A 23,744-nucleotide genomic window follows, 5' to 3' on the forward strand; every position below is an offset into this window, starting at 1 on the left:
TTGATTTTATACAAAAACAAATACAAGGCCACAACAGGCAAAGTGCCCAATGAGGTGGCTGAGAAAAAGACGTCCATAACAAGCATGGATATCATATATTACTAAAGTACAGCAACCCAATTGAAAATGCAATCACAAGAATTATAAATAATATATATACATGATAAAATATTATACAATACCCATAAAATGTATTTATGGTTGTCTTATTCTAACTATGGGTAACTTCTCGATTTACCCTAACTTGTTTATCGTATTTCTTTTTAAAAGTTTCAATTTTGTTGGAATTTACTACCTCCGGGGTAAGCTATTCCATTTATTAACAATCCTATTAGAGAAAAATTCACTGCGACACCTTAACCTATAATTGTCCCTTACCAAACGATACCGTTGTCCCCTTGTAAAAGCAGTTGATTGATGGTGTATTAATTCATGGTCCATCCTATCCATCCCATTGAAAATTTTGAACACTTCCATCATATCTCCCCAACATTTGTGTTTATCCAATGTAAACATATTCAAAAAATGAAGTCTCTTCATAACTCAAGCTGTATGTGCCAATGAGGGCATGTGTTGCTCTTCTCTGCACCCCTCCAACCAAGTCTATGTTCCTCCATAGTTAGGGTTTCCAAAACCTTACAGCATACTCCAGTCCAGGAGAAACTATGCCTTAGAAAAGTGGAAGAATTACTTTAGGAGAATGCAAAGACACCTTTTAGAAAATAAAACCGAGCATTCTATTCTCTTTTACCACTGCTGTTCAATGTTCAGAAAACCTAAGCTGCTCGTCAGTGAGAATTCCCAAATCAGTGACCCTAATTGCATCCAGGATAGTGACACCATTCAACTCGTAAGAGAACCATGGGTTGTTCGAACCAAAATGAGTAACCATGCACTTGTCAACACTAAACTTCATTCTCCATTCATTTGCCCATGTTCCAATCCTGTTCGAGTTGGTCTGAAGCAAATCCCTATCGCTTTGATCCCTGACTACCCCCATTAGCTTCGCATCATCTGCGAATTTTGCTAGCAATCCCATCGATACCCTGATCAAGTTTATCGATAAAAGGGGAAAAAGTATAGGCCAAGGACAGTTCCTTGAGGGACTCCACTTGTGATGCCTGTCCAACCAGAGAATTCCCCGTTCACCATAACTCATTGTGACCTATCTCTTAACCACGAGAATATTCAATTCAGCAAGATGCCTCCAATCCCAATCTCATGTAAATGCCTAAAGAGTTTACCATGTTGGACTTGATCAAATGCCTTGTGGAAATCAAGGTAAACATCTACATTTTTACCCTTACCCATACCCTTCGTCACGCAATCCTAGAAACAAAGGAGGTTAGTCGCACATGACTTCCTTTTCCTGAACCCTTACTTATTCTCCAATAATACATTATTCTCGTCTAGTCACTTTGCCAATTGCTTTTTGCTAATTTCCAAAATTTTCGAGACAGAGCTCATAAAACTCATTGGGCGATAATTGTACATATCATAGAATTGACGTACATATCGATGATATTTATCCTGTTACATTTTTATATAAAAATATTTTTACATTCACTGGGATCAATTTCCAGCACAGCTGAGCTGGCTTACATTCAAATGGCTGAGGACTTTCCCCTACTGATTGCCTTGAGACAATATTTGCCATGTTATTCTTGTGAGCAATATTTTCTCTGCAATGCATGGTAAAAATGCTCCTGCCCATACAAAATCTACCGTATTACATTCAAAAAGCTTCAAGACTTATTACAGAAGAATGAATGCAGATAGAACCTGTTTATTTCTTGTTTCCTTCAAAGTAACAACCCTGTGCTATTATTCATTTTTGCCATTGTTCATACAAAAATTAAGTGCAGATCGGATCACAAGCCTTTGTTTGCCACACCCTCCTGTGTCATTGTTGCTGGTCGCTGCACTTCTTTGGAACCTGAGAATTGTTGCTCCCTAGGCAAATTCTTTATGCAAGGAAAAAGGAAAACATCATTTGGGGCAGGATCAGGGGAATGAACTGGTTGTAGAAGTATTGGAATGTGATGTTTCGACAAGTGAACTGGCACCAGGAGGGACCTGTGAGTCAGTGAATTGTCGTGATGGAGGACCTGTGACTTGTCCTTTCAAAGATCAGGTGGTTTGCATCTCACAGAATCATGCAGACATATTTATAAGGGCTCACAGGTCCCTCCTGATAGAGTATACCTCTGAAAACATCACATTCCGATACTTTCACAACCAAGCTTATTCCCTATTATCTTGTGACTCTTTCCTCAGATGAAGAATTTTCTTAAAGGACAACGATTTTCAGATTCCATTGAAGTGCAGCGATGAAGGCACTGGAAGATGTGACAAAAAAGGCTTGCAATCTACATTTATATCTTTGTATGAACAATGGCAAAAATGCATACATGTGTGCAGGGCCGCAACTAGATGCTTGGTCGCCCGGGGCAAGTGTGCATTTCGACGCCCCCTTGTGATGTTGAAGGAGAGGTTTGAGAATAAAATTTGCTGCCCCTCTGGCCCAGTGCACAAGAACCAACTGCTCCCCCCCTAGTTGTATAAGTAGTATATGTATATATATGTTTGCAATGGTTACTTACTTCCTTCTTTAATGCTGCCAGTATATGGGAAAAACCCTGAAGCCTATTATATATATACACTGAAGAGCCAAAAAAACTGGTACACCTGCCTAATATCGTGTAGGGCCCCCGCGAGCCCGCAGAAGTGCTGCAACACGACGTGGCATGGACTCGACTAATGTCTGAAGTAGTGCTAGAGGTAATTGACACCATGAAATCCTGCAGGGCTGTCCATAAATCCGTGGGAGTAAGAGGGGGTGGAGATCTCTTCTGAACAGCACGTTGCAAGGCGTCCCAGATATGTTCAATAATGTTCATGTCTGGGGATTTAGGTGACCAGCGGAAGTGTCTAAAGTCAGAAGAGTGTTCCTGAAGCCACTTTGTAGCAATTCTGGACATGTGGGGTGTCGCATTGTCCTGCTGAAATTGTCCAAGTCTGTCGGAATGCACAATGGACATGAATTGGTGCAGGTGATCAGACAGGATGCTTACGTACCTGTCACCTGTCAGAGTCGTATCTAGACGTATCAGGGGTCCCACATCACGCCAACTGCACACGCCCTATACCATCACAGAGCCTCCACCAGCTTGAACAGTCCCCTGTTGACATGTAGGGTCCATGGATTCATGAGGTTGTCTCCATACCCGTACACGTCCACCAGCTCGAAGCAATTGGAACCGAGACTCGTCAGACCAGGCAACGTGTTTCCAGTCCTCAACAGTCCAATGTCGGTGTTGTCGGGCTCAGGCGAGGCGTAAAGCTTTGTATCGTGCAGTCATCAAGGGTACACGAGTGAGCCTTCGGCTCCGAAAGCCCATATCGTTGAATGGTTCGCACGCTGACACTTGTTGATGGCCCAGCATTGAAATCTGCAGCAATTTGCGGAAGGGTTGCACGTCTGTCACGTTTAATGATTCTCGTCAGTCGTTGTTGGTCCCGTTCTTGCATGATCTTTTTCCGGTCGCAGCGATGTCGTAGATTTAAGTTTTTACCGGATTCCCGATATTCACGGTACATTCGTGAAATGGTCGGACGTGAAAATCCAAATTTCATCGCTACCTCGGAGATGCTATGTCCCATCTCTCATCCGCCGACTATAACACCACGTTCAAACTCACTTAAATCTCGATAACCTGCCATTGTAGCAGCAGTAACTAATCTAACAACTATGCCAGACACTTGTTGTGTTATATAGGCGTTGCCGACCGCAACGCCATACTCTGATTGGTTCCATATCTCTTTATTTGCATACAGATGCCTGTACCAGTTGTTTTGGCTCTTCAGTTTATATTTATACGTGTTCTTAAAAAAATTCATATGTGGAATGCATGCGTATTCTATTAGATTGATTAAGGTTGGCTGTCACTCTTATATAAATTTAATGCTTACTTTTTTATAATGAAATGGTTCTTACTTTCTGAACATGCCTTGCATCTGCCTACATGCCAATTTATTTATCTTGTTACAAAAGTTTTATATTTATTAAAACATAGTACTATATTTTTCCATAGGTCAAGGAGATGATCCTTATCCCCAGATGCTAGTTGCTAGGCGCAGCAGACCTACTCCAATCAAAATACCTGATGAACAGACAGAGCAGTTGGCGAAACAGAATCCAGAAGACACTGAATCTGTTTCTGAGAAAGTTCTGATTGCTTCAGCGGTTGAAAAGAACAGAATTAGTGAAATTAGGGTAGGTGTTCATTCATCTTCCGCACACTTGCATTTTTGGGGGATATTTTTTCTCTCTTGTCACAAGCTATAATTGTTAGGGCTGATCCGATTAATCGGGTCAGTTAATCAATCAATTGTTAATTGCAGTAAAAAATTTTAGTTGCGTTAATCAATATATTATTTAATCAATTATTAAAAGTTTGTGAATTAACTTCATTTGAAACTTGATTTTTTTTTTTATTTTTATATGTCATAAATCATGTTTTATACAGAACATCTTGGATAAGTGACCGTATTTAAAATATTTGAATCAATATTTTCATGAAATTAGATTCAACGTAACTTGATGATTTCAGTTTCAAATTGAGTGATGGGAATTTTAAAAGACAAAACCAAAATTTATTGTTTATTCAAGAGGAGTTTCTAGGCAATAGAAGAGTATAATCGAAAATAGTTTCAAAATCAGTGAATAATGATAAAAAATAATCAATTTCTTAACTAAAAAAACAAGATCCAAGTGAAGAAATTACAGGTTTTGGCAATTATGTTCAGCATATTAAATTGCTTGAAGTGGGCAGCCTTAATTTCTTAACCTATTCCTATATTTGTTTACATGTACAGAATATGTGTGATATCAATAAAATATATTTTTATACCATCTTAATATTTTATGGTCACAAAAAATATTTGATTAAAGTTTGATAAATTGATTAAAATTTTTTGAGTAACCAGTGAAAATTTTTAATCTCGATTCCCAGCCCTAAAAATTATGTGTAGTTGTTAAATATTGGTTTGTATTTAATGCTGTCTTCGAGTAGAGTTTACTGAATTTTTATTTAAGAAACAAATTGAACTTTGGAGAGACAATCTATGGAACTATGGTGATATTACATTTTTATACTTCGGCTGTAGCAAAGACTAAAAAATGAATAAAATTTATATCCACAAGAACAGGTTCCATTTTATAAAATTTTTATCTATAAAAGTATTCATCCACCTTGATGAGACCCCTGCCCATTTCACACGATATTCAACATTTTTATTTTAGCAGCTCAAATCTGTTCGATACATTCACAGAAACATGAAAACAATTTTTTTCTTCTTTCAATGAAGTTTTTGGATATTGTGGTTCTTAAAAAAGCTATACAGGTTGGCAAAAACAAAATCTATTGGATATAATAAAGAATTATCATATTTTGGACAATGGGAGAGGGGGGGATATCCTCTTTTGGCCCTTGTAAATCTATTTCGGTATTTTCCGTATCCGCACAAAGCAGGCACTCAACACCTGTGGCACGAAAATTCAGCATCTGCCATTTTCACTTCAATATGTGAAAGACAAATGGCAGCACCACTGTGATATAAACTACCCATAAGGGCGATAGCATAAATATGATTGAGCCACACATACTCAGAACACTTTCCACCATGTACTAGTTCGTCAGAAATTCTCAGAGAAATGCTTGCGGGTTGCATGTAGGGTTAAGTGGTGGTGGGGCCTAGTTTTCTCCATGGAATTGCTTACATCTGGATATATTTCTTACAGACTTACAGGGAACTTGAGCACATACTTTTTTTTTATTTATTTGTTTGCATCGCAACTCTTTTAATTTAATATAGAAAACCTTGCTGGGCAATTAATTAAAATTGCTGTTCTGTGCACAGAGTTAAATGGCTTTGGTAATGTACATTGCAGAACAATCTCTGGAAGAATTTTAAAAAAAGGGGGGGGGGGGAGAGAACTCTTCTGTGTAACAAACACTGTTATGGGAATTTTTATCTCGGAACAATTTCAGTCAACAGAGAGCTCGTCAAAACAATGCAAAGCAGCATTCTTCTTTCAGGTTGATCGCAGCACTGTCCCTCCCTTCCTGGAAAAATATTCTCTTTATATATTTCTACCCTAATGTTCTTTATTTGTGACATACCTGTGTCATTTATATTTCACTCTAGGACCAGTGGTTCTTAACCTTTTTGATTATTGCAATCCGACTCAACTTCCTGCACCCCTTTAGATAATACATTTTTATCTGTTAGAAAATTGTTTTCTCTAATTAATAATTTTAATTATCCATTAATCAATTTCTATGAATAATTTTACTTAATTCATTTTTTAATGCTCTTTTAGGCTATAGCTAATACCGTTGAATCCTGGTTTAATGAATACCATTATAACAAAAAAAAATGTTTTAATGAGCACTTTGCTAATCCAGGGTTCCCAGCAACCTGGAAAGTCAGGAAAAATATTAAATATTTGTCAAAAGTTGGAGAAAATTCTTAATATTTCGGAAAAGTCAGGGAAAATCTGGAGGAGGAAAAACTTAATAGGGGATGAATTCCCATTCATAAGTGGTTGGTCTTCACTTTTTCTACATAGAAGATTATCTCTTTCAGATCCTCTGGGAGGGAATAAAAATCAACAATCTTGGGCACTGTAGCCCAGGTCGATAAGATACTGGCCTAAAGTACCAAAGGATGTTTAGAGGTGTCGTGAGTTCGATACCCGGTTCGTCCTTGTCAGAAAACATTCCTGACACAGGGATATAACAGCAGACCTGCCAACTCTCTGGATTTAGGCGGGAGACTCCAGATTTTTAACCCTTCCTCCTGCTGTCTGGATTTATTAAAATTTCTCTGGATTTTGGCAGAATATAAGATTTTCCGCGAGCTTTCACGTTGTGGTGACGTCAATGACTACCGTCATCATTAGGAAACACCCATAGAAGGTAGCCGTGATCATTTCCGTTGAGCAGCCATAAAAAAAAAGTATTGGTGATCGCATTTAAGCAACTGGCAAAGAACGTGACTTTGTTTACTTAGCGTTTATCTGCAATCATTTATCAGGAGATGACATAGTTCCTTAGTTGCTGAAATTCCTGTATGATCATTATTGTATTCCATTGACAGCCATGCCATAAACACTAAGTTTTTCTGTCAGCAGCTTTGAATTTTGAGGTTTTTAATTGTTTCCTCTGATTAAATGTCGTCAAAAAGAAAATATAAAGCTGCTTTTAAGAGTTCATTTACCCAAGATTATCAACCACTGATAGCATCCACGAACAGAAACACTTATGTTTTATGAACATTGTGTAGATGTGATTTCTCTAATCTTCATGGAAAGACGGACGTTGAATTATATTCTGCTCAAGGACAATGCACAACCTGCCTGGGGGGGGGGGGAAGGGGTTGGAACTTTTTCTTAATAAATGGGGGAAAAAATGTTGTGAAAATGTTTTCAAAATTCACATTTTTTCGAGTCTATGATCTGGGGGGGGGGGGATTCTCCTCTTGGGACAATCTCCAGATTTCTGTATTCCTAAAGTTAGCACGTCTGTAACAGAAATGGTGATGTGATGGCTGAAAAAATTGCTACCACAGGGAGTTTCCCCATCGAGGGGTTAGCGCACCAATCTCTCAGTGAGCATAAAAAACAAGCCTGCGCCATTTGAAATCGACAATAAGCTGTAGGTCCCTGTCTAATTAGCCCGCATGTGCAGAAAATTACCATGATGCTACAAAAATTATCAAATGATTATCAACAATCTTTATCTGCATTTTCCTCTGGATCCCCTACTGCCAGACAGTTTGGTATAAGCAAAATATCTTATCAGTTGAAGGGTCATAGACTTCATCCAAGTCTATGTCCCTCTGTAGGTATGCTCTCCAAAACCTTACAGCATACTACTATCCAGGACAAACTAAGCCTTGGAAAAGAGGTAGAATAACTTTAGGAGAACAAGAAGATACCTTTTTGAAAATAAAACCAAGCATTCTATTCATTTTTTCAACCACCACTGAACACTGTTCGTTTTTTAACCACCACTGTTCACAAAACCTGAGCTATTTGTCAATGCGAATTCCCAAATCGGTCTTCCTAGTTGCATCTGGGGTAGTAACAACATTCAATTTGTAAGAGAAACGTGGGTTGTTTGAGCCAAAATGAGCTACCACGCACTTGTCAACACTAAACTTCATGCTCCATTCATTTGCCCATGTTCCAATCCTATTCAAGTGGGTCTACTTTACCGCACACACACTCCAGTCATATATTGCCATACAACAATTTTCAACCATAGGAGTTAGGTGGGAAATGAAGGCTCCATCTATCGGTGGTCGTCCCAGGTTCGGTAGGTAAAGAACTTGCTTCTAACGTTCTATGCCCGGATTTGAACCCATGGATTTTGATGGTAACCTTCGTAGTGGCAGACGAGCATCTTAAGACGGCATCACTCGGGCGATTTTTTTCAAGTGGGTCTGGAGCAACTCCCTAATTCCCAACTGCCCCCATTATCTTCATGTCATCTGCGAATTTTATAACAATCCCATCGATACCCTGATCGAGTTTATCGATAAAAAGTGAAAAAGTATGAGGCCAAGGAACTCCACTTGTGACACCTGTCCAACCAGAGAATTCCCAGTTCACCATAACTCGTTGTGACCTATCTCTCAACCACGATTCTATCCAATTCAGCAAGTTGCCCCCAATTCCAATCTCGTCTAAACGCTTCAAGAGTTTGCCATGTTGGACCCGATCAAATGCCTTCTGGAAATCAAGGTAAACAACATCTACATTTTTGCTCTTACCCAAAGCCTTAGTCACGTGATCATAGAAACAAAGGAGGTTAGTTACACATGACTTACCCTTCCTGAACCCATGCTGATTATCCGACAATACATTATTCTCGTCTATCCACTTTACAAACTGCTTTTTGATAACAATTTCTAAAATTTTCTAGAGGGAGCTCATCAAACTCACTGGGCAATAATTGGACACCGCTTCTCTACTACCCTTTTTAAACATCTGAACAATATTAGCAAGGTTCCTATCCTTTGGGACGATACTGTCAGTAACAGTACTCCTGTATATCTGTGCGACTGGCCCCAACAATTCATTAGCACATTCCCTGAGGACCCTGGGATAGATATCATCTGGTCCTGGTATTTTGCTTGCACATATATTTTTTAGCAGATTTAGGACCTTCACGTCTTCCACTTGAATATCGTTGAGGATTTTATTGCCCCATGCAACACCCGTACATTGAATAGCATTTTCTCTATTAAAAATTGACGTGAAAAAGTCATTGAAAGCACTACGCATGCCTACATTGCTCTCTAACCTAGACCATCCTTTCGAGATGGGGCCAATGGTCCCCTTACATGCACTATTGACGTATCTAAAAAATGATGATTTTGGGTCAGAGCCAATTTTATCTGCCAACCTAGATTTAATTTCCTTTTTACTATCTCTTATCGCTTTCTTCAACACTCTTTTGTCAGTAAACAATGACAGGTCACCTCATCCACTTTTATACTCTCTGAATGCTCTTTTATTTTCAAGAAAAAGGTTCCGCACACTATCCGTGAACCATAGGGGGCGCGATGTACAAACACCCTTTTTTCGAACAAAGTGTATATGACGTCTTGCAAAACAGAGGTCACTGAATTCTTCCCATTGACTTATCACCCCAACTGATTCGAACTGGTCTTTGAAAACTTCCGCTAACCTTCCTCTCAAAACATCAAAGTTAGTTCTGCGAAAACAAGGAACCAGTCTTTTGTTATCAACTTTACTCGAAGAAAAGTTACAGAAAAAACTCACAACATGATGATCACTGGAAGAAAACTCATTCCCTACCGAAACATGCTCAACAAGATCCTCGAAACTGGTAAGAACTAAATCCAAAATAGCAGTACCCCTCGTGGCTTCTGATGCATGCTGGTACGAAAAATTATCGAGCACCAATTTCAGAAAGTTTTTCATATTGATCTCTAACTGAAAGGTTTCTCCTAATCGATACCCTGGTAATTGAAAATATTACCATTATTCATATTTTTTTAATTTAAAAATTAAATTTTAATTTCAATTTTTCTGAATAATCAGTCAATGTTTAATTTTTTTTTTCTATCTCACAACCTCAAAAATGCTTCCCTGCACCCCTGGTTGGAAATCACTGCTCTAGACTGTGTGTGAACACTACATCTATATGTTACAGTAAATATGATAAATCCAATTATTATGCATAATCGCCGAGCATTTTTGTAAGTTTGATAAATTCCCATAAATTTGTCACTTTTACTGATTACACATTAGTGTGCGATAAGTGACTTGTGCCACTATTTGTACGATATTTCGTGAGTCCTTTATATCGTGAGTGACATCTGTGAGTGATCGTTGACAACCAGGTTCGAACAGGGCTAAAAAGGAAAAGCTGTGTGAAAAGAAAAAATTAACCTTTTTGAAACTTGAACACATTTTGAAGGAGCAAGAGTCAGTCCATGAGTATTACAAGGGGCCTTTATTTCTTTGTGTTGCTGTTGAATATGCATTTAAAATTTAGTTTTTTCCTTTTTTTTTAAATATTTGAAGAGGGTTTCACATATATCATATATTCAATCTATTCTTACAAAAATTTAAAAAAAAATCAACAAAAAAAAAAAATCTCAACATTTTAGAGGTGCACCTGACATTGAGAAATATTTTATTGACAGGTGATGGGGGGCTCCAAAAAAAAATTATAGAGAAAACCTAACTGTTTCTGTTAGGTGATTTGCGGTGCGCATTGGATGACTCTGGCAAAAATACACTGTGCCCTGCACACGCATCGAACTGCGGAACCTCCATGCATGTATGAACTTGATTGAATCTCGTTTTGACAGCCGGTGTGGTGGATCTTCAGCATAAAAAAATTCTTAAGAAAATTCAATTGCTTCAGCTAGTTGGTTTGCAACACGTATCAGACGACTCTGGCGAAATGGGCTATGTGTCCCGCACACGCATCGAATTACAGAACCTTCGTGCATGTCAGAACTATAACGAACCTTACTATTGACATCCAGTGTGGTGGATCTTCAGAACACCAAAATATATTAAGAAAATCTAACTGCTAAAATTTCTGGAGGAGGAGAGAATTCCATTTTAGTCGAACTGAACAGGGAAGGGGGCTACCAAGTCCCTGTTACAACGCACTAACTATAGTCCACCGATCACGAGAAGAACACTGGCTACGTCACGTCGGACGATTCTATTATTTACTTTTAGGTAAAGCAACTGCCCATCGAGAATAGCGCAATGGCAACAGCGCTTTCCCGTTTGGCGTCTTTTGTGCTATTTTGGCCGCCTAGAAATTTCACTAAAAGCACCACGGCAGTGCTCTCGATAACATCATTATCGCAGTGTTTTTGTTGCGTAAACACCAGCTGTTCGACAATGTCGTCTTCAGGCATTGTTGCAGTAGATTCACAAAAATAAGATCTGGTTGAAATTTCCCAGAATTTACGTGGTAGGGCCTCAGAAAAATCACTTGGCCCGGGAAAGCCTGTGATGCTCTTAAGACGGCCTGGCTGCTCGAGCACTTACGGATCATTATTTTAATACATAAAATTTATTTTTTATTCCACAGAAGGGTTCGAAAACTCCAGCCTTTTTTTTAATAATCAGTTCCATGCATCAAGCTGAAGCTGAACACTGCTCGTATAAAACATTTTCGACCACGGCCCCCAGATGGATTAGCTACTACACCGCACACCAACTCCGGTCATATATCGCTATACAGCAATTTCCAACCAGTGGAGTTGAGTGGGAAATGAAGGCTCCATCCATCGGTGGTCGCCCTAGGTTCCGTAGGTAAAGAACTTGCTTCGAATGTCCCATGCCCGGATTCAAACCCATGGACCTTGATGGTAACCTTCATAGTGGCAGACGAGCTGAAGACGAAGGATGGGCTGACAAAATACAACCTATAGGAGAATTTTTATTTTTTTATTTTTTTTTTTTTTCGCACTGTAAATTCAGAGTGGACGGCCGGTGAGAGATCCCAGCCAGGATCCCTGCTGCAGCATGAGAGGACCATTCTTCCGATGCCCTTAAGCATGGCCCCCACATCTTGCAGCCGGGCTCTCAGATTGGGATCTTCGACGGGTCACTCTAAAATGAATTTATAGTTGTAAAAAATGATTAGTATCATCCAGGGCCCCAGGGCTGGATCCCTGTCAGCCCTGCCCTTGGGGGGGGGGGCATGCCCTTAAGGTGGCTACAGACGTAACTGCAAACTTGACAAGCAGGCATGCTCAATCTTTTTATTTGTTACTACTGCATTTGTCACCTATTTAAAAAGCCCATATGAGTAGCTTCTGTGGAGAAAGTGAAAAAAGACAATGATATGGCTATAAGAGAAGGTAAACAGAAGAAGAATGGCTAATTGCTAGCAGGTGGCATTCTCTTGGTGCGGTATAAAAATTAGACAGAAGAAAATACCATATAATTTACAGTGGTAATAAATTATTATTATATTAATAATACTCCTTTTGTATTAAATTATTAATTTAAAGTAATTTTACTCCCTTCATTACTAAATGATCACTACTCCCTTCGAATTTTTTCTGTAACAAATATTTTAGTTAAAAATATTAAATTTAATAAAAATTCAAATTTTTTAAATTAAATTTAATTTAATTCCAAAATTTGTAACAATTTTCGAGTACATCATTTAACAAACGCCAACTCAAAAAGCGCAGCTCACTCAAGCGTGAAGACTGACGGAGTTCACTGAAGCGTGAAGAATGCCCGCATAACACAGAGAGAACCAATTTGCGCCAAGCCGGCCTTTACTGGCAACCCGGGAAAATTTTTATCCTTTCCCCGCGCCGAAATGGACCCTCTCCAGATGGAGGGGGGGGGGTTCGCGTAACTCTTCTCATGATCTGAGAACTATACTTCATCTTCTCTCTGTCGTCTGTCTTGCTCCTCTCTCTCTCCTGTTTCAACTGCCTCAAGAAAGCGGTACTGATTCAGTATACTCTATCGATCACACGGACTGAACGAATCCGATTGGTCGAGGACTCCTGTACACGAGCTCTTCAGATAGCATACCCTGTATAAGATCAAGTGCTTGGTTTCGGAGCGTCTGCTTGATGATTATGATGATGGTGACTGGTACTTTTCCCGCCGATGCAATTTTCATGATCCTCTACATTGAGAAATCAGCACATACTGGGTGCTCTGTGGCACGTGTGGTACCATTCAGTACTATATACTTTTTCTCTCACCTATAATTTTTTTTAAGAATGGGTTATAATCTGCCTCCGGATTGACTTTAAAGAATGCATATTTTGAAAAAAAAAAAAAAAAACGTTTTTGATGATTTGTCACAATATAATGTTTTAAAAAAATTTTTAATGTGTGTCCAGAAAGCAAATACAATCGCATGAGTAACATTTATTTATTACAAGAAAAAGTTTATAAAAGTGACATTTATATTATCATATTTCAAATAGCGCAAAAATCCTTCAAAAATTACTATTGAATTTCGGCGCAGCGTTTCAAGACTTACTAACCGAAACTGCAACCCAGTCCATATTCCGAAGAATTTCTAACTAATGGATCACTGCCGGGGTATGACAGAGGATCAGATATATTCTACTTCTGCCAGTCAATGAGATCGATGTAAGATGATACAATGGGAAGAAATTCGCACATAAATTTTACAATAGGAAGTTTAAACAGTCAGAGTCTATTTTTCTGAATGCGGCAGGCTGCTAGTTCACAGATGTGTGGTTCATTGTCGGTCAGCATTGCGATCAATGAATTTTCAGGGTGTGCGAAGTAGGTGTTTCTTTAAGAATTACAGGATATATTTTGTGCCTTTCAGTTCTGCGGGTGAATACCTAATTGCAGTGATGAGCTTGAACAGGTGCTTTGTTCTATCTTTACAGGAAGGGTGAGTTTTCATAGCAAACCAAGTTGGAGCGTAAAACTTGACGACACATATATTGCTAGAATTATTAAATTTTCAGAAGGAGATTCCATCGAAACGTACAACCGTTGAATTCGATTAGCACGAGTTAGCCATTGGGCATGAGACATTTTCCCTGGCGATTTGTTTATCATTTTTGTCGCACCATGGTCATTTTTCTGCACATGAGGGCTAATTAGACCGGGACCAACAATTTATTGCTGATTCCGAACAGCACGCTTGTTTTTTATACTCATCGAGAGGTTGGTGCTTGTGCTAACCCCTCTATGGAGGACTCCCGGTGGTAGCAATCTTTTTCTGCAGTGATGTTGCCGTTTTTGTTGTACCCATGTCAGGAAAGTTCTCTGACAAGGACGAACTGGATATCGAACTCGCGACACCTCTAAACAATCTTTGGTTTTTAGACGAGTATCTTATCAACCTGGGCTACCGCGCCCCCTGGCGATTTGTTTACTAAATCCTTAGACCTTTTGAAACTGCTGAGACTATTCTCTATAAATGTTTGGTCTATGCTACTACCGTGAATAGAAAACTTGGGTAACTCTGTTGAAATAACTTTAAACAAAACACAGAGTTTTTTTCACATATTTATATCTTTGCCGATTCTCCCTGCAAATGTTTTGGGTCCCGATGTGCTGCCATCAGTATGTAGAGTATGCAAGTGTCAGAAGGGGAATTCGTTCATATGCAGTAAACAGATAATCGACTGCAACGGCTTATCTAACCTTTTTTCAAGCAGACGTACGACACCTCCATATTTACCAACGTTCACATTAGTTCCATGTCACACCCAACTGCCACTAAAGACTCCATAGATATTTCTGATTCCAAGAAGAAATCAAAGATTGCTTGTTCTATGCATTCAGATGTGCCAGAAGCTGGTGCTGCAATGATGGTTCCATTATCAATGGAATAGGCTCTTCAACAATGCTCTGTCTATACATTTTTCCGTCATTTTCTGATATAATTAAAGTGTTATCCTTCCGTCCGTCAAAGTATAAAGCAGTTATTTGTAGGGCTTTGGTAGCTCATTGGTCAATTAAGAAGCTTTACTCTCTGGCAGGCATATTTTGTATTTGGGGCAAGTGCACTCTTCGATGTTTTTACACTTGCAGGATAAAATGCCAAACAATAATTTACACCAAAACTTTTTTAATTGCTTCGGTATTTTAGGGTGTGATTTTAAAAGATTTTTGTATTTCATACATGATACGCCTTTTAACATCGCTTTCACTAACTTACGTTGGACAGAAAGAATGGGAGCTCTTGCCCATATTTCTTCAATTTTTGCCCCGACAATGTTCTTTATATATATATTTTTTTTATTATAACATACAAACATATATACAAGCATATACATAAACACATTCAACATACACTTTTGACCTCAAGGGACATACCTGTCCTTCCAGTAGGTCTACAAGGGTTTCTCTGTGGATTATTTTTCTTAGCAACAGCCTATTATGGTTTAGGTCAGTTTATAATTGTTCAATATAAAGCATATTTTTTTTATTTTTATATTTATGTAACAAAGAAATTTTACATACAGATGGATTGTATCGTGTAGTTGTATTATTGTTGTAATATAGATTCTAGACTTATATGCGGGCTCTTTATTAGTTTCATTATCACGTTTTATCTTGTGTCAGTTCCACTCATAGAACTTTGTAACATATTTGTAGGTTGGTAACATATTGCCTTTAACGTCACTTGAATCACGAAATAACGGACATTTCCACGTTGAACGAGTACGATCCATGATGAAAATGGCACAAACGAGCGTGACACAACTTCGCCTTATTTCAGTCTCAGTTATACTAGGAAACATGGGCATCGCATGGATAGTAGGTTTTTCCTAGACTCTTCCCCACTCTATCCACCCATCCACCCCTCACAACTATACAAATACAATGCCACAACAGGCAAAATGCCCAACGAGGTGGCTGATAAAAAGATGCCCATAAAAATATGGATGTCATATATTTCAAAAAAAAAAAAAAAAAACAGCAACTCAATTAAAAATGCAATTAACACAAATTATAAACAATATATACACATGATAAAATATTATACAATGCCCATAAAGAATGCTTATGGTTGTCTTATGCTAAGAATGGATAGCTTCTCGATTTACCCCAACATGTTTATCGTATTTCTTTTTAAACGTGTCAAGTGTGTTACAATTTACTACCTCCGGAGGTAAGCTATTCCGTTTATTAACAACCCTATTAGAGAAAAATTCACTGCGACACCATAACCTTGCATTGTCCCTCACCAATCGATACTGGTGTCCCCTTGTAAAAGCAGTCGATTGGCGGTGTACTAAAAATTCATGGTCCATCCTATCCATCCCATTAAAAATTTTGAGCACTTCGATCATATCTCCTCGACACCTGCGTTCATCCAATGTAAACATATTCAAAAAATGAAGTCTCTCTTCATAACTCAAGCCCCGTGTGCCAATAAGGACACGCATAGCTCTTCTCTGCACCCCTTCAACCAAGTTGATGTCCCTCTGTAGGTATGGTCTCCAAAACCTTACAGCATACTCCAGTCCAGGACGAACGAAGCCTCAAAGAAGCGGAAGAATGACTTTAGGAGAACGTGAAGAGGCCTTTTTGGAAATGAGACCAAGCATTCTATTCGATTTTTTGACCACAGCTGAACAATGTTCAGAAAACCTAAATCGCTCGTCAATGAGAATTCCCAAATCGGTGACCCTAGTTGCATCCGGGATAGTGACACCATTCAACTCGTAAGAGAAACGTGGGTTGTTCGAACCAAAATGAGCAACCATGCACTTATCAACGCTAAACGTCATGCTCTATTCATTTGCCCATGCTGCAATCCTGTTTAAGTTGGTCTGGAGCAACTCCCTTACACTTTCATTCCCGATTATCCCCATTAGCTTCACATCATCTGCGAATTTGCTAGTAATCCCATTGATACCCTGATCGAGTTTATCGATAAAAAGTGAAAAAAGTATGGGGCCAAGAGCACTTCCTTGAGGAACTCCACTTGTGATGTCTGTCCAACCAGAGAATTCCCTGTTCACCATAACTCGTTGCGACCTATCTCTTAACCACGATTCTATCCAATTCAGCAAGTTGCCCCCAATTCCAATCTCATGTAAACGCTTCAAGAGTTTGCCATGTTGGACCCGATCGAATGCCTTCTGGAAATCAAGGTAAACAACGTGTACATTTTTGCTCTTACCCAAAACCTTAGTCACGTGATCATAGAAGCAAAGGAGGTTAGTTACACATGACTTTCCCTTCCTGAACCCATGCTGATTATCCGACAACACATTATTTTCGTCTATCCACTTGGATAGATATCATCTGGTCCTGGTGCTTTGCTTGCACATACATTTCTTAGAAGATTTAGGACCTCCACGTCTTCCACTTGAATATCGTTGATGGTTTTATTACCCCATGCAACACCCGTATATCAAATATCATTATCTCCATTAAAAACCGACGAGAAAAAGCCATTGAAAGCACTACACATGCCTACATTGCTCTCTACCCCGGAGCCTCCTATCGAGAGGGGGGCCAACTGTCCCCTTACATCCATTATTGACGTATCGAAAAACTACAACGTGACGAATTGTCTATGTTTGTAGAAAGTAACGTAATTGGTCGAAACCCTAACTGAAACCTACCTTGAAAGAAAATCAAAAAATTTATATCAATCCGGAGGCAGTTACACTAATCAGAATGTAAAAAAAATCACAAGTAGTATTTTGAGACCATTTATAGCACCTTTTTATCGCTATGCCCCTTAAAAAATATGAATTTTATTTTTTTGACCCACCCTATTACACATGGTACCTAAACTGGACTTCGTTGGTAAACATGAATTTTAGTATATGTTATAATATACATGATAATTCATACATGTATTGTATCATCCTATTAGGGCACAATCATAAAATTTGTTATTATATCGGGGTCTGGCTATATTCATCACACATACTAGACTCATTTGGAATTTTTTTACTATTTATCAAATTCATCAATTGCACTATGTAGCATTAGTTACGAGCTACAGTCCCGTTATTCAAGGATTCAATTAATTCAACAGGCAATAATAAGTGAACTAAACAAGTTCCAGATCAAAACATTTATTATTGCAACATATTTTAAACAGTTTGCACGTTAGAGTTCAATATAAAACATTTAATCTCCGAAATCTACAACTAGACTCTGATTCGCAAAATAACAAGAAAGGTCTCGTCCAACTTAGCCAAGGATCAACTATTGTCAGCGAGGCATCATAGAACAACTCTTAAGTCCTGCTGTAACATGTCCTCCGGGTCATGTTTTTCTTACTAAAGTTAAAGAGGAGGTTGTCGGGACATAGGAAACGTATAACGTGATATCCAAATGGGTGATATGTTACAACTAGAGCAGAGCTTGGGGCTCAGCGGCCACTAGAGGAAAATAAAAAAAACAAACAGTAAATTTGAAAAAAATTATTATAAATAGTTTTGAACAATAAAAATTAATCAGTAACCTTTATGAATAAACAAAAAATAGGCCTACATGGCTCGGCCATAGAAATTATATTCCAGAAAAAGCTAGGCGAGTCAAAAAACCGCTGCATTAGAGTATTATGCATAATCATAGATAAAGGTGATAAATTTCATATATTTATCAAACTTATAAATCACTCTTTGTTATTTTGCATAATCACCAATAAAAGTCATAATATATTTTCAGTATTTATCAGATTTGCTTATGGCGCGTGGATATTATGCATATTAGCCAGTAAAATATAAATTTATCAAACTTACCAAGACGATTGGTAAGTATGAATAATAACCGATTTTTATCAAATTTATAGTAAAATATACATATGGGGAAACTAAGCACTTTGTTTTCTTCCAGGATAATGCTGTAGAACAAGAGAATATGCCGAAGTATGCCCATGCCTGCAAGAATTGCCCAAAAAGCTTCAAAAAGCCAAGTGACCTCATACGGCATTATAGGATACACACTGGTGAGAGACCGTATTCGTGTGATAACTGTGGGAAGCGGTTCACTGTTAAATCTACACTCGACAGTCACATGAAGACTCATACTGGGGAAAAAAACTTCTCTTGTCATGTGTGTTCATCACAATTTGCGACTAAAGGTAGCCTCAAAGTCCATATGCGACTGCACACTGGAGCAAGACCATTCAAGTGTCCCCATTGTGACTTACGTTTCAGAACCTCTGGTCATAGGAAAAGCCACATTTCATCACACTTCAAAAGTAATGTGCTCAAGAGAAGAAAGCCTATAAGGAAGTTAGATGAAATCCAGAATCAACAGCAAAGTATAGGTGTGGATGAAAATACAGATCCTCTTCCTTCAAACGTTCATCTGACTAATGAAGATGCTGCTCAAATTGTTGAGATTCCACAGACGTCTGAAGGCATTCCCATTCAATTAGCACCTAATATGCTTGGTCAAGCTATCCAGATAGCTACTCTAGATCCAAGTTTGCTTGGAAAGCTTGTGCCGGTTGAATCTGGGCTTATTCAACAGCCATTCAGTATTACCTTAAACCCAAATATCCTCATCAATGGTCCAATAGGAACAGCGCAGGATATTGTTATTGGTGAAACAATTGCGGAAAATCCTTTACCAACACAATCTATCGAGGTACCTGCATCCACAAACCTGTTAGGACCACAAACAATCACGTTGAATCCAAATATAATTTTTCAGCAGTTGGGTATCACTGTTAATCCAAAAATGATGCAAACAGAGACATTACTGGCTGCAAATGCTTCAGGAGCTATTAACTACTCCGTAATATGTTCTAATCCGAATGACCTGACAACTCTCAATTCAACGGATGTCATCACTCAGGCCATTCCCCAGGAAGAAGAGGAAGAGGTGGTGGTGGTTGATGATGAGGCTGAAGAGCACACATTTGTTATCGAGTCATCTTTTTCCAACGTAAATGATGTGGAAACAGTTGAGGTCATAGCGCCCCCCCAGTTCGAAGAAAAAGATGTGACCATCCCCACACAAGTGAGCAAAGGCAAACAGCATAGACAGTACTTTTGCGACTTCTGTAAGATAATGTTTACTAAAAAAAGAAATCTAATTGCTCACATGGCAATCCACAAACCAGGCAACAGTGAGAAAGGTGGTTTAGTGCACATTTGTGAACAGTGTCAAGTGCCATTTGCTCATAAACGCTCGTATTTGGCTCACATGAAAAGAAATCACCCACCATCATGACCAATGTGCCTTCTTTTTGTACATTGTTTTTGTCAGTTATTTATTCTATTTCTCTTCCCTTCCCCCCCCCCCCACAACCCCACAAGGTGAGACCTTGATAAATGTGTGCCAATCACTCTACAAAATCGTAAAAATAATGTTTACAATATTTTAAGTAATATAATTGCTGAGGAGATGAACTTGATTTATCAAGTTTCTAAAAGAGCTTATTGTATTCTTTTATCTCAGGGGATATATACACATGACCCCTCCCATTTTGTTTTCGAGAAATCAATTTCCAATGAATTGCAAGATTTGTATACAAGTTGTAATTACAATGTTAAACCGAAAACAAAATGCACCTCTTTGCACTTTTTTTTTGGTCGTCATTGGAGTTAAGGTAATAATCCCTCAAAATGAATTATATTATTTTCACAGTGTTTCTTAAAACATTGTTACAAAAACGTATTGCACTATCTTTCTTTACCATTTGCATTGAGTTCTATTATTTGTTGGAATGTATTTATTATATTTTATATAATAGTAATGAATTTGATGCTGATCTTTCCAATACTCTTATGAATCATTCAGTCATTGAATTCTGTCATCATACAGTCTTTGAACTGTGTATGAATGAAGTACAAATGTTAATCTATATCAGAACAATTGTTTAACATTATCTCTTTTTTTGTTATTTCATCGTCTTATTTGCAGTGCAGCACAAAAAGCTCTGAGAGATGCTATTCATACTTACAAATCAAACTTCTTACCCAGCTGCACTGTGTCATGTGTAATATGCTGCAGAACAGTAGTTACCAATCATTTGGATCTTGTGGACCATTCAACCCATAACTTGGAATCTTTTGGACCACTTCCATTAATCTTTTTTAAAGGTACAAACATCTATAAAATAATCGTTAATTCATTAAAGAAATGTACATTTATGATTTATCCATTCCTTTAACAAGAATGCAAGTAGAATGCAATTAAAAAGAATTGATCTAAAATTTAAAATAATGTCTGATTTTCCTCCCCTGAACTATCAGTTGGTGATCGCTGCTTCAGGATAAGTAATTATTGAATTTGGAAAAAAATAGTAGCCATTTATTTATTTTGTTGTGACGATTCAAAATATTGTCAAACTAGATTCATGTATGAAAGGGTTAAACTCCAGCCCTCTATTGCGGGTACTTTTATTTAACAATTTAAAATCTGTCATCGTTTGACCATTATTATTTTTTTCATTATCTTTCCCCCGCTCCCATGTTATTAATTTGAAATTTGCCATGAGTTTCTATGGGCTTAAATGCAAGGAAGTATGTGATTGTAATTTTTTTGGATATTGATTACGTGAAAATCAAAATTGATTGTATATGTATCTGCCTCATGATGCAAAGTTTAGAAAAATAGAAACTATAAAAATGAATTATTTCGATTCTGTCTCTGAAATCTTTGCTTCCATCAACGGCATTGACGCCTGCATAGAGTTATGTGAAAGTGATGAAACTTTTTTCATCACGTTAGTCCGATTTGAAAGCTGAAGAAAAAAGCTTGAATCACCCAAAAAGAAGTACCATAAACCTTGAAGGAATTCAAAACAAGTTTTGTGAGATAACCCATTATATCTTCTGTCTTGCTTTTCATATTGTTCGCCCTCATACCAGAAGCACAAACGTGCAAAGTTCAAAAAAAAAAAAAATAATGTGGGAAATGTATGTGTGGACGTTTGAATGTTTATTTTACCCATGTTGCTGTATGGAAGTTATTTTCTTAAAATGTTTTGTTTCATTTGTTTCAATAGGAATACACATTTGCATTTCAGGCAAAACTTAGACAGCAAAATAAGATATCCAACCAACTGATAAGAAGAAAAGTAAATTTGCACATTCGTGCTTCTGGCATGCGGGGGGTGATATTATTCTCATAATTTTTACAAGTATGTATATTAATGCAGCTTTCGGTCAGCATGTTGTCAGCTAAAGACACATTCTTATTTTATGTAGACTAAACTATCTCCAATGAATTACTGGTTTGAAACCCTTTAAAAAGAATTATGGGCCATCATCCCGATACAAAGTAACCCATATAGCAATAGACAGAGGTTGTGTAGGATTCTAAAGTTTGCAGTACATATATTCAGGTACGAGTAAATTTCTACGTTTGAAAAACCGTGAAAATTTCAGCAGCGTGTTTAGTTTGAGATAAATGTTCAAATAGATTTAATATAGATGATTTTATTTTCATGGAATTATATACATGAAATGCACATTTTTTTATTTTAAAATTGCCTTCATGATGTACATAATTGAACCTCGAGAACCAAAAATTGCATTCATTAAATGAAGAAAATACTCAAACCAAAATGTCAAGATGATCAAAAATATACACACAGGGACTGGAAAAAAAATTGTTAAAATGGAGTTCTACTGTGAATTTAGCATGACTTACTGATGCAAATTTTTTTAATGCATACGTCAAATTTTAAATTGGTATATAATATAACAACTTTTTATAATTGGGAATTAATTTCAGCGACCCCCAACCAAAATCTCACAATTAAAGTTTCATTTTGCTATTCTTTTCTTGACTTATTTGCAAAAACTTTGCTATCATTGTCAAACTCTAGACAATGCTAGAAATGTCTTGGAATTTCATTCTAGTCACTGATGTCGTGAAAATAAATAAACATGTTTTTCATGTGTATCTATACCAGTTATGCATTACTATAAAACAATATATAGGAATATATTTTTTTATTCTGACTTGTATTAGCACGTCTCGCATATAGTAGCAATAAAATAATTTCTAAAACTTTCATCGTTGTTCTATAATATATTTTTTTCACACGTCACAGTATTTTAATTACACAACGTTATGAATAGAAATCAATGGACGAGATGGAAGAACCAGGGTTTTTGACAAAGATCAAGCCTTTTAGTGAACCTTTAATTTCTCAACTTTAATTCATGGTTCAAAACTTTTTACACACAAATTAAATATGGCTTTGGGTGGTCGAATGGCCACAGTATTTTTTGTGTGCGCACTCCTAGAATTGAATCTGCATTGAATCATAATTTTCAACTGTTGTTTGTTCAATTTCTTACATAACATAAAAGATGATTTAAAAAATTTTGTCCCGGCTTTTGCAAATATTTAAAAAATAAAATAGAAACAAACAATGTGAAATCTAATAAACTAATACTGTATATACAGATATTGAGTATATGTTCCTTTTCCCCTCCCTCCCAGAAGTTGAAATGACGGGCCTGAATGTCATCACATTTTTTAAATGTGATTCCATTTAAGAAGGTTAGAACAAATTGCTCGTGAAAGAAATGCTGAACTGTTTTTTCTTAAACTTATCCAGATCAGCTGCATTATTGCGGTTTGGAAGCAATGATTTTAGGGGGCAGTGCTTCCCCACCCCCAGTTGTGTGGAAACACAGGTTTCAAACACTTTTGGTGCCCCTTATGGGTGGAGAGGGGAGGCACAATGATAATGTCAATTCACGCACAT

The 23,744-nt window shown here is 37.6% G+C and overlaps 1 protein-coding gene across 3 annotated transcripts in view; it reads left to right on the forward strand.

Moving 5' to 3' along the window:
* LOC149070677 (zinc finger protein 236-like) overlaps window positions 1-23,025 on the forward strand; it is a 101,723-nt gene extending 78,698 nt beyond the window's left edge. For all 3 annotated transcript variants that reach the window (XM_089249136.1, XM_089249138.1, XM_089249137.1), the window contains 2 exons: window positions 4,095-4,276; window positions 18,902-23,025. In XM_089249136.1, the coding sequence (XP_089105262.1) occupies window positions 4,095-4,276; window positions 18,902-20,248 (1,529 nt within the window). In that variant the 3' untranslated portion in view covers window positions 20,249-23,025. The remainder of the gene's footprint in view (window positions 1-4,094; window positions 4,277-18,901) is intronic.
* The last annotated feature ends 719 nt before the right edge of the window (window positions 23,026-23,744 follow it).

The sequence above is a fragment of the Pholcus phalangioides genome, unplaced genomic scaffold (assembly GCF_987345545.1).
Source record: "Pholcus phalangioides strain wild (caught in Gottingen) unplaced genomic scaffold, Ppha-v1.0 ptg000021l_1, whole genome shotgun sequence".
Taxonomy (NCBI): domain Eukaryota; kingdom Metazoa; phylum Arthropoda; class Arachnida; order Araneae; family Pholcidae; genus Pholcus; species Pholcus phalangioides.